The sequence below is a fragment of the Lonchura striata genome, chromosome Z (genome assembly GCF_050655825.1).
Source record: "Lonchura striata isolate lonStrDom1 chromosome Z, ASM5065582v1, whole genome shotgun sequence".
Taxonomy (NCBI): domain Eukaryota; kingdom Metazoa; phylum Chordata; class Aves; order Passeriformes; family Estrildidae; genus Lonchura; species Lonchura striata.
In genome coordinates, this window is record NC_140740.1 from 71790583 (window position 1) to 71803462 (window position 12880).

The 12880-nt window shown below is 42.7% G+C and overlaps 1 protein-coding gene across 2 annotated transcripts in view; it reads right to left on the reverse strand.

Moving 5' to 3' along the window:
* DMRT1 (doublesex and mab-3 related transcription factor 1) overlaps positions 1-12414 on the reverse strand; it is a 66498-nt gene extending 54084 nt beyond the window's left edge. The window contains exons 1-2 of one of the 2 annotated variants that reach the window (XM_031507300.2): positions 11919-12414; positions 8686-8866 (exon numbers count right to left, since the gene is read on the reverse strand). In XM_031507300.2, coding sequence (XP_031363160.2) covers positions 8686-8866; positions 11919-12203 — 466 coding nt within the window. In that variant the 5' untranslated portion in view covers positions 12204-12414. The remainder of the gene's footprint in view (positions 1-8685; positions 8867-11918) is intronic. The other variant, XM_085567830.1, reaches the window with a different exon arrangement.
* Between the last annotated feature and the right edge of the window lie 466 nt (positions 12415-12880).

The window sequence follows — 12880 nt, forward strand, 5'->3', positions numbered from 1 at the left end:
GTGTGACAGCTAGTGGGATCAGGACCAATAAAATCAGTGCTTCAGAAAATTAAGGGCATGAGAAACAAGAAGCATTTTCAATCCTCAGTATAAAAAGCTGGGAGTGTGACTACTGTATGTGCATATCTATGTATGCATGTTATTATTCACCTTGAGATATCAGTTCTGAGAAGGAAATTTACAAATGGTTAACTCTTTGTCTTCATGCTACCAAATCCAACATGCTACTAAAGTGAGTAATGGAGACAAAAAAACACAATTAAAAAAAAAACAAAAAAAAAAAAAAAAAAAAACCAAAAAAAAAACCCAGAGGAAGAAATTAGAAATTATAGGAAATTAGGAAAGAAAAACAGATTTCTGAACAATGATGGAAAACAGCCCAGACACCTGCAGGGGCAAAGAAGCAAATTCAGAGGACGAGAAAGAAACTTGGTTTGGATAAAATCTAAAGGGATTTAAGACATTAATGAGAGATCAAAGAAAACATTAGAAGGGAGGGAAAGCTTCACAAGTGTCTGAGATAGGAGACCTTGGAGGAAATATGACTATGTTAAAATCACTATGACTCACACTAAAAATAATAAAGGGAGTAGGATGATCGTTGGAATTAGCTGGAGCCCATGCTTGGTTACAAGCTATTATGACAGAAACCCAAAAGTTTCTACAACAGACCAACTGGAAATAACTGGAGGGCTTTTAAACTCTACCTAATACGTGATGCAGAAACTAAAAGCAGGAGTAGTGAAAAAACACTGCAGACATCCAGCAGATCTAAGCGAGAGAACAAGAATCACAGAGATGTGCGTAACTTTTGTGTATGATTGCCAGTGTTACATGGGTGCAACACCATTTGCACTCACAAAACTGGCTTCAATGCAAATGTAAATTGATCACTAATGAATGGCGTTCATGCATAACTGACAAATGCACACTGATTTGAACTGAAGTGGCTTAGCATCTGCTGAGGTTCAGTTGTGTCCATTACTACAGACATCCAAATAACCAAACAGTGGCTTATCCTCTAAGCAATAAAATAGTACAAGTAAAAACAGGAAACATAAATTAAAAAACAAAAAATCAGACATCCAATCTTACTGCAAATGAAATCAGTATTTAACTAACTCTCTGCAAACTCTTCAGGAAAACACAGGACATGTGCATGAACAGTGTTTGTTATTTAAGTAAAGTTATTTAAGTATTTAAGTCCACAACCCTGATTAAGACTAGAAGGTACTCAAACTCAGAAGAAAGTTTAGTTAAATTCAATAATACAGAAGAATGAGAAGAGGCTTATGAAAAAGCATCTCTACAAAAGAAACCTTCAAAACTGCATTTTAGTTCTCATGTTATTAAGTGACAAATCTACTGTAAATGGAAAATGGTTGAACAGGCTGAGATAGGAAGTTATTTGATAAATTAAGCAAATGAAAGCAGTCTTCAAGGTATAATAAAGCATGTGAAACAAAAGGAGAAGCAAGAAATCAAATCAGTGCTCAGTTAGGGAACTGTGCAGTACTCCTTCACTCCTCACTTCTATCTTTTCTTTAAAACAAAGAGCCCCACACATTCAGAGAAGTTATAATAACTGTTTCAAGGACACAGAAAGGAACAAGAGGTTAGCTGCAGATAGTGAATAATGTGCCCACGGATAGTAAATTCTTAAAAACTCCTAGTACATTTTCTTCTTCTACTCCATTCTTTATCTCAGTGTTCAGAGCAACAAATGGAAAGCACAATCTGGCACAGATAATTCTCTAAATCTGAATGAACATATGCAAATATCAGTGTTACAGAGGAAGAGTTTCCAAGGCAAAAGGAACAACTGGATGTGCTGACCAGCCCTGCTACTTTAGGTGGGAAGAAAATCAGGTGTTGGGACACTGTACACAGCAAAATCTGTCCAACACGTAGAAAACTCTGCTAAGCAGCTAATTTGATCTAACCATAGATTTATGTCTGAAAACCTTATGTGGTGTGGTGTGACAAAACTTGGATAGCAAGATGCTGAAAACACAAAATGCTGAAGTATTTTTGAAAATGAAAAAAAAAAAAACCCCAAAAAATTATAATGAAAATCCTTTTGGGAGAAAAAAAAATCTCTTCCAAAATGTAAAAGAAGGGTAGAAGTAACTGCTGAGTTTCTTGTGCTTTATTCCATCTCAGGGTTGAGCAGCCTTTCTCAAATTTGGTAAGGGAGTTGGGGTAGGTCGTGACTGGTCCCTAGCACACTTAATGCCTTGGCATGCTGCAGAAACCTCTCCCCAGCCCCTGCCTCTGGTGAACACAGCTCTAGACAATGTTCGGAATACCACTTGCACAGAAAAATAAAAGCAATCTTCTCTGAGGATTTTCCAAATCTTTTTATAATTCTATGTGTTTTTACACTTCCAGTGAAGCATCACACAGGACTGAAAGTCTGACAGAAAAATAAAAACTTCTTAATTCAGACACTTTGAGAAGTGCTGTTAGTTCTACCTTGGCTTCACCAATACAACAGAAATACCAGCTTTTTGAAAAGAGTCAGTTCCAGTGAAAGGATACCTCAAACATTAGCTCAGTTAAAACACAGGCACCTACACACATGCGCACATGCAAAGCTGCAGTGACGAATATTGTTTGAAAAGAGGAACGAGAGAACCGCAAGCTTTGCAAGACAACTGGTGAATTGACTGGAAACATCTAATCAGGGATGCAGAACCCTGTAACATTATGATTTATTTAAAAGAGTCAAACAATGGCTGGAGGCAATGAATCATATAAGAGATGACAAAGCTGTAGGAGATTTCCGTCATCTACTTTAACCTGCACATTGATCAGAATTTACCCCCATATTAATCACTTAAGATCATAATCTAACACATTCTTAAACACCTCTCCTGATTACGCTTCACTTACCCCCTTGTCCTTATGCAGGTCACTCCGTTGCTAATTGCACTACTCGTTAGGAAAAAAAAGTGTCTAGTGTCTTAATTTAATTTTGCCTTTTTTAGTTTCAAGCCGTTGCTCCTTGTTATGCTGTCTCAAGCACTGTAAATAATCCCTCCTCCTCCTCCATATTATTACCTCTCAAATATTTATAGACTGTTTATATCCACCCTTAGTCTCCTTTTCTACAAGCAATACATCATTTTTGTCACCCTTCCCTCTATCCTTTCAGATTTATCTATGTCCTTTTATAATGAGATGCTCAGAACTCCTCTACCATTTTCCCAAGTACAGTGAACCCAAAGCAGCAGAGAGAAGCTGAAATGCCCACCCTTTCTTGCTTCATAACCAACTCCTTCTTACTTAACTCTGAGCAAAACACATTATTTTGATAGGAATTTAAAATTACAAAACCATGGCCACTACACTGTGAAGTGTTTTGTTCATTGCATACTTGTATCCGTCTGAGATTAAAAAAGCCTATGCAGGATAAATTTTATCCTAAATCAAGGGAAGATTGATCAAAGCTCCTGTAATACTTAGTCCAGCTTGAAAGAGATTTAGTAACTATTATATAAGCAAAAAAGCACTTCCAGTAACTACTTCCCAAGAAAATATCTAACTTGTGCTGTAGAAATCATCTCAGACCAAGAGTAGTTAAGAAATCCACAAACTCTTACAACAGACACATGCATATGCGATTCTTTTTCTCTCATCTTAACTACAATGAACCAGCGAAAACCAGATGATGATGATGATGGATTAGTTATTCACAGGGGAAGGACACAAAACTTCTCTCTCCTTGCTGTTACAATCCAGTAAAGACAGGTTATGTTTAGCTGTACTTACCTTTTAGAAGAGATCTGCTGACTCTGGAAAAAGCCAGGGAAAGCACCAGGAAGCAATGGAAGGAGGTTGGCAGGAGCAGGAGGCAGCCAGCAACTAAAACTGGTTAAGAAGCAGCCATGGGTGCAGCAGGAGAAAATCATCCTTAGAAAGTAGTGAGGAGACCAAGAGAAAAGCAAAGAGCAGGAGTATGGACCAATAACCACTGCAGACCCACTAAGATCTCTGAAGGCATGCAGTCATTATGTTAGTCCTGGCACAGGCAGGCAGAGCAGCTAATGCTGCCTTCTTACTGCCAGCCTTGTTGAAGCTGCTGCCACCTGAACTATCAATCCCCTCCAACACCTGTCAATCCCCACAATGCTAATTCTTTGTTTAAAAAAAAATATCTACCACAGGATATTACAAGGTCAAAATAGTTAAGATTTCTTTCACAGGCTTGCAAATGCTTATCAGTATTGAGGGTGACTGAACTTCAAATTTAATTATGTTGACTTAATGTCAATACAAGCAAGTAGAAATTTCAGAGATTCACAGAACAGTCTAGTTTGGAAAGGATCTTTAGACACCAGCTGGCTCAAATTTTACAAAAACCAGAGCCAGCTTCCCAGTTGTATCATGTTCCTTATACACCATCCAGCCAAGTTCTGAGTCTCCCCAAACATGGAGACTCCAGAACCTCTGTGGCTACCCTGTTTCCACCCCAAGCACTCTCACAATGAAATGGCCACAGCAGCTTCCACAGGATGAGTTGACTAAAATGAGGCTTCTTCAATGAAACTGAAATTTTGACAGCACTTGACACTTATACTATAAATACTGTTAAAGAGCTTTCTTTCAAAAAGAAAGTTTCTCACTTTTTAAAAACCAGAGTATGATATTTTTCCATTATAACAACCAGATTTTTTAAGCTCATCACCTATGTAGCACAACAGCTGCAAGATCTGGCATCAATTTTTGAAATCACAATAGTGATCAAGAAAGTAAAGGAAGAGTAAAGAAGGCATGGTAGGGTTTTTGTAGACAGCTAGGGCACTGCAAGTTCAAAGTGATCTCAGTAACATCATACATTAAGCATTCTGTTACTGCTGACCCCACTATGGTTTGTATTTTTGAGTAGATAAAACCCTTTCTATTTGCCAAGGAGTTTCAGAGTGAAGACAGTATCTACTTTGAGAAAAAAAGAATACCATTTTGTTTCTGTCAAACATAATAAATATAACAAAGGGAAAGACCAAATACAAGCTTACTATTCACAATTGTTTAAAATTACGTTTGTCAACCAGTGATACTAGGAAGGCACCTCAACACTTTTGTCATTGCACATACAACAGGGAAACAACCGCAACAGAGCACAGGGCCAGGAGCTGGCATTTACATCCCACAACAGTCCCATCTATACTGGACACTTCTAAACTGGGCCAACAAGAGTGCAAAACAGCAGAAAGAAGGGGTGTTATCTAGTACCTTCCAGTCATCTGGCAATGTATCCTGCAGCCACTCCGCTGGCGAAATAACAAACACGATCCTTAGTCTGTGACGAGGATCATATATAATGAAGCAAAGGTGAAATGCATCCTCCATTCAGTATGAGCAGCTTTCCTTTTTTCAGTAAACTCAAAGGCATTTAGAGACCTCATCTGCCTCCCATCTCTGACACCCATGACTGCTAAATATCAAAATGGCAGAGGCTCTAAAGTGACACAGACCGGTGAAGAACACGGATGTTATGAGAATGTCTGGAAAGCACATTCTACATGCTTCACCATAATCTTTCCTATATTTTGCATATCTGTTAACCTAAAAATATATACCTATCCTACAGAAGGGATTACATCAAATGTCCTGGGATAATGACTTTTGCTGCTCTGTACAATTAAATGGCCTTTTCTTTCAGCAAGCTTCAAATTTTTAAGGGGAACTGCACAGGAACAACAAATTCAGTCTCCAAGACACCCTACTAATGCCCTGCGACCATGGTTTGTTCCCCTCCAACCACCCTGCAAATTCCCAGCTTGCTTCTGAGTGGGACATGCACTCCATCCAAACTAAACATCAAACATCTATGCTATGACAATGAGAATTCATTTTTTTCCCTTTCCGAAAACAGCATGTCACAATGGGATCTGAAAAACTGCCTCTGGTTTGCAGATATCACACTATTTCTGATCTGCTAATAAAATGGATACAGCAAGCAATGACTCGCTCTCTGGCACTATATCTGATTTGTGCAACTCCTTCACACATTCACTCCTCTGCTGGAAAACAATGCTCCATGTGATGGGAGTCCCAAAGAAGAACTGCCCTCCTAAGCCAAAAACCTGACAGGAGGAATAGAATTACCTCTGTCAAAATCACCTCTTGCCCAATCTAATGTGAAGCATACAGGACATGCTGTACTCCCAGAAGCCACTGCTTACCCTGCAGCTTGCAGGGAACTGCTGACACCCCTTGCCATAAAGGGTTTCACTTTTCCCTGCTTCCTTTAATAATTACTGTAAGTTCTTGAAAAATCAGCACCTCAGCCTACTAACCTGAGACAATGACACTTGCTCCAGTGGGGTCTCTCATTTTGCTTGCAGTTTAGGGTAGTAATAAAATCATTAAACAGCAATACAAGAATCCATCAAGTACCTGGTCCTGAAACAACCCAACATCTAAAGCCAGAATTTATACCACATGGCAATTTTTCATCTGAAAAAAAGACCATTATATGCTAAAAGGAAAAGCATGGGGATATTTAGGCTGTATTACTCACCAAAGCCTGTACTCAGACACCTGATAAAGCTACCCTACAGATCTGGAGAAATGCACAGAACCTTCTCCAGCTTCAGAGCCAGCAGACAGTCACTGCTATCCCATCATCTGCTTTCAGCAGATGAACATACCAAAACTATTAGGGACATAACTTTATTTATACAGTGTAGTCACCTCTGAGCTAAGCATAATGTCTGTTGCTACTTGTCTGGTGCCCAAAAGCAAAACTATGAACCTGATTTCCTATTCATTCGCAGATGCTTCCATTTCTGGTGAACAAGGTTGATACTGTCTTGATTATTGACTTGAATCACATCTTCTTTCTGGAGATGAAGTTGCATATTTCAAATGCCACTCAAAAACAGTTATTTATTTGGACACAAATAATAACAGGTAGTTATTTAGTAAAATGCTTGAAAAACAATGTATTTAAGTCGCTCAACTTCCATTGTAAGAAAGATGACTGCTCTGACTGAAAATAGTTGAACAGTTCAAAATATTTTAACATTAGGCATTTTTATGGTTTGAAGTATTTTTTCAAGCATGTGATTGTTTAAGCCTGTTTGATCAATGCTTTTCATTAAAAGACCATAATTCAATTCAATTAATTAGTAATTATTTAAATGGGATTAATAAATTAAATACTGTCATTTTAAAAACATTAAGATCACAGCTTATGCCAGGTTTGTCAACAGTAAAATGATTTCATTCTTTGGCCTTTCTGTACAAGCAAGGATCTTCTTGTTCTCCTGAGTTACACACAATCTCTATATATTACTGAATATACTACTTTAATCTTTAGCCAGCTTTTTCCATGTCTAAAGACAAAGCATGCAGTAATGCAAATATGAAAGGAGTAACTGCATCAATTCAAAGGTGACACTAACATAATGAAAACAAAAAAAGCCAATAAAAAGCTATTTATTGCTTTATTAAGCTGTTCTTTTAAAAGCTTCCCAACAAAATTCCTCTACAATGGTCTGAAACTGCATATCTGCACTAGATCAAACAAATCCATCTGACATACTTTTAATGGCCTGCAAAACAGAGCAGCATCACTTGACAAACACACACATGCATTGTCCTTTTATTAATGCAAGGCACTGCCCCCTTTAGAATCACCTTTCTATCTGGCAAGCATATTCACCTGTATTACTGGCATGTGCATAAATTATTAAAAATGAATGAAACTTCGTTTTCCCTTTATCTGTATTTGTTTTCTTTTTTCTATCTATACACAAGAAATCAATTACACCAGCTCCCTTCTTCTTTCTTCCATATGTTCAATCACTGTATCTGTCAGGAGTAGTTAGAGAAGCGAAAAAGCAATTTGCATAGAGAAAAACACTTTGCCTAGAGTCTTCACTTGCCTAGCAATGCCATCTTTGCTTAGCCAAGCTTTCACTGCATCAACAGACAAATACTGTTTCTTGTTGCTGTTTTTTTTTTGGAGTTTGTTTTACAAGTGTTAAATGCAATACAGTAATTGTAGTAAAAGAGAAGGACTATGTCACTCTTTCATAGTTCATCACACCATGCCACACAGAACCAATGTGCCACCACATCGAGTTTTGTAAGATGTCACATCTCTGCTCCTGGGGTCAATAACATTTCCTATGTACTTGACTTCTGTACAGTTCTGGAAACTCCTGAATTTTGGAGAAGCTACAAAGGCAGCCAAAACCCACTTACTGTGACTGTAGCAGGAGTACATGTTTTGGGACAAAGGACAAAAGCTTCCCATAATTCTCTACCTGCAATCACACACCCTATTGAATTTTATTACAGCACAAGTCTGTGCAAAAGAAATTTTGATTTGCAAGTAAAAATAATCAAATAAAATATTAAAGACTGATACTGGATCTTTCCCTTCCACTAACTTTACATTACACTGTACAAACTTTACTTTCATTTTATTTACTTTAAAATAATTTAAAACTTTAAATTAAAAGCTTTGTTTTTATTAATTTACTTTTTTTTTATTTACGAAATGTAAATTACTAACTTTACATTTTCATTGTGCAAAAATACAATGTTGCTAGGGAGAGGATTCTCCATAACCCTGTCACTGCAAAGAGAGGAACATATGTCAACAGCAGGCATAAGCAGTGTTGGCCATCACCTTCAGCTGTGATCACCGCTCTCTCAGCACTTTACCTGGTGGTGTACTAGCTGCTGTCATGGCTGTACCTGTCGAGTGCACTGGGCTGCTGCTTCCCAGCGAGAGGCAAGGGCTGCCACCACTGTTCTTAACAAACATCTCAGCAACAGTGGGCAGGGGCATTGGGTGGCTGATTCCCAGTTCCTCTTCCTGAGCTTGCTGTCTTCTTAGGGCAACCTAGGAACAAAAGACAAGATAAGAGGTACGTTCTGTGATTTTGAGCACAATCTATACTGGTAGCAATGAACAACTCAGATTCAAAGCTGGTTTTTCACTATTCATACTAGAGAGTACTGCTGATCATAGAATCACTAAGGCTGGAAAAGACATCCAAGACCACTGAGTCCACTTGTCAACCAAACACCATTAAATGTCAGCTAAACTATAACACTAACTATCAGATCCAGTTGTTTCTTTAATACCTCCAGGTATGGTTTCTGGTTTCAGTACTTGACAATTATTTCCATTCTTCCTGATGTCACCCTGAATGTCCCCTGGCCCAGCTTGAGCCGATTTCCTCTCATCCTGTCACTACTGGCTGCCTGCAAGAAGAGGTTGATCCACAACCTCCTTTCAAGCAGCTGCAGAAGGTTCCTTACGAGCAGTCTTTTCTCTAGGCTAAACAAAGCCAGATCACTCAGCCACTCCTCATCTGGCTTACTCTTTAGGCCCTTCACACAATACAGCCAATGGGCAGAGAAGCATAAAAAGCAAAAACCAACCCCTTTTTGTGTCCAAGCACATATGAATAAGCCGATGAAATGCTGGTGACATATACATCTTCTTCCACTGAGGCCAGATGAACACGTGCTACAGCTGACTACACTCCCCCAGCACAGCTGCTCTTGGGACAAGCACACTGTATAAAGTGTACTCACTACCCTCCTCTCTGCTCACATAACAGCTGCTGAGGTTAAGAAGTTAGTCTGCTTGCAGGATTCTGCTGCGCCTCTTATCAATATAAAGCAGTTTTTCATGAAGGTTTGTACCTGTGATCTGCTGCTCAATCCAGGCCTGCTAGGTTCCCTGCTGGCTCTTTGCCAGAAATGTCCTTCAAGAAAATTTCAGCATAGAAGCATGGCAAATGTAGAGTAGCATCATGCAAGCATCTCAGACAGCATCACACACATTGAAGAGAGCCGGGCAAGTCTGGAGAAGCTGGAACTTCCCATTTCTTTCCCAATACTGACAATGTTCCAAAGCCTAACTGGCACTGGCCAAGCCTATAGGCACTACACAGTCTGCACATGGGTGCAAACAAACCATATTCACTGCTTGCAGACAGCCCCTTCTGCCTCATCTGAACTAGTAGATCAATTTAACACATCTGTCCACCCATGCCATTTGTGTCTGGGGAGTATATATGACACTGCTACAGCTACTTACCCTGCTACTTTTAAGGTGACTGACTTGCATCTTTGCTTGAACCTTGGAAATCTCTTCCAGTTTACAGGCTGGGATCATGAGCATTTCTTACTGGAAATTCTCCTGGGTATCTGGGACACGACTTCCCTACATTTTCATGTTCAAAGCTATACTTTTTCCTAATACAGATTTATAATTCTATTAGTTACTATTAGCCCTTTCAAGAAGAAACATCCCATACAGAGGGTGCAGACTTGCAAACACCACTGTAACTTCGACTTCACAAGCCAATAACCTTGACCTGTAAAATTCCACCAGCATCAAGGGGCTTACTACAGAAATATATCAAAAGGGGGAAAGACAGACTTTAAATGTGTAACTCCTACACAGATAAGGTTTAGCTAGGGAGGCTTTCAAACCTACTTTCAAATACTAGGCAGGGAAGACAATACCCCCAGGAGGGCCATCACCAGAACCTGATAGCCAGGAGACACCAACTGCCTGACTGCACACACCCAGTGCAGATGAGCAGCAAAGGAATCCGTGCCGATGGGGACATTTTGCACGGGAACACTTCACTTTGTACTCCCTTCCCCGACGCATACAGCCAAGCGATTCACGTTTATTTTTCCAAGGTTCACACCAGGCACAGAAAGTGCATGCAACTTGGGCATAACAACAATTTCTGGGCTGCCATACTACCAACAAGGAGGAATTATTTAAATGAACGAAAACTTACTTCCAGTGAGTTCTGAGGACGTTTTATATACCTGCACCGAATAACAAAATTTTTAAAAATGCGGGGATTTAATCTAGGGCTGCTTAGGTTTTTAAAACCTGTCAGCCCGACACACATTTTATCCGGGATCACAAAGCTCTTAGCAGACAGCTCAGCAGAATTGCTGAGCAGACAGCAATTGCAAACTGATGGGTGGGTCTGGTATCATAATGATCTACCTCCACTGGCACCACGAGCTTTTAAACCCCCGCCAATTACTTGCTAAGGAGATCATTCGCACTGCCGCGGGGGTAAAATGCCCCTCGCAGAGATCAACTAGTCCAGCAGCCACTTCAGTACACACCCAGGACCCCACTTAATTAAGTTTGCAACATAAAGATCACGAAGGTTTACAGAGCCCTGTATTTGCACCGCCAGAATTGTGACTCCAGCGAGACGACCCAACGAAAACGCTATTCCTACCGTGGACGCCGTTTGTTTTCTTAGCGCTCAGAACACTAAACCCTCGTTGAGATTTAAGATCACCCATTACACAGCTATGTGAGGAACTGCTACATACAAAACGTCCAACAACAACAACGCCGTTAAAAAAAAAATCCCAAAAAAAAGTTAGAAATGCACTCAGCTGAAACCACCAGCATAAGGAAACTCAGTTTACACCGAGTCTGGAACCACCAGCACAAAATATTCTCGATAAGCAATTTTTTGGCTAGATTATTCATTTTCTAGTTAAAAGCAAGAGGGGAAAAAGGCCCTGACGGCAGCTTAGGTCGCTCCGTGCAGGCTCTACAGCCCCCGAGCGCTGTCCACAGGGCCCGGCGGTACCCGGCCCGCGGGAACCGCTCTCGGCCGTGCCCGGCAGGCGCGCTGACCGCCCGCCGCTGCCCCCCGACTGCCACCCTCCGCGCCTCTGAGGCATCTCCCATTTCTTATGGAAAATAAAAATTAAATAACTTGCGAGAAACATAACGAGAAGTTTCACTAACATAGTAAGGCAGCGGTGTAACCCCTGGCTCCTGCCCGGGCCGAGGCTACCCGCGTCTGCGGTCTCGCAGCGCATCTCGGCGCGGCCCCGACGGGCCCGAGCCCCGGGCGCGGAGAACACCCCGCTCCATCCCAGCTCACCTGCGCTGCCATGATGCGCTGCCGCTCGGCGATGAGGCTGCACTTGTTGCACAGGCAGTCCCGCCACATGCAGAAGCGCTTGTGCCCCTTCAGCGGCGAAGAGTAGCCGTGGTTGCGGCAGCGGGCACACTTGGGCAGTCGCGGACGCTTCTTCCCCGCTGCGGCGGCGCCACTGTCCGCCGGGGCAGAGACCATGGCGGCCGCCGCCTGCCCGAAGCTGTTCGCCTCGTCCCCTGGGCCCGCGACGTCCGGGGGGTTGCTGATGGCCGGGGTGTCACTGGGCATCGCGGCAGGCTGGGGCAGCCGGCAGAGCAGTCTCCGCGCTCCTGCCCCGTCCCGTCCCGCCACCCCGCGTGTTTTGGCGGGCAGCACCCGGCGGCGTCGCCCCTCCTGCTGCGCCTCCCCCTCTCCTGCTGCTGGGGGTCCGCGGCCGCCAAATCCTCGCTCCCTCGAGGGAGCGGCCGCCGTTCCCTCCGCGCTCCTCCCTCCGCGGCCGGCCTGCGGCGGGAAAGGCGGGCCCGTGCGGCGGTCCCGTCGGCGGCACGGCGCGGCGCCGGGCAGGCCTGGCGGCAGCGCGGGGCTCGGCTCGGCCGCGCCGCCCGCAGGTCCCGCACGACGGGATACCCAGCCCGCTCGGGGGCTGCTCCGAGCCAGCCCGCGGCCTCTGCCCGCCCTCCGTGCCCGCGGCGGCCAGCGCAGGCCGTGGCCATGTGCTGATGCTGGACGAGGTCTGCGACAGCAAGGCGGAATCTTTCCGGAGAGGCGATGTTTAAGCGCAGTGGTCCGCTGTGTTGGCCAGGTCAGGTTTGGGCAGGCCTGGCCAAGGGAGTGGTGTGGTGCCCGAACAAAAACACCCCAGTTGCTGCAGCTCAGCTGCTCTGTCGTGGGGCTGCTGCAGTGTTGCTGGACTGCATCCTCCCTGAACGTCTTAACCTTGCCCTCGTATCGTGCACTGTCTATAA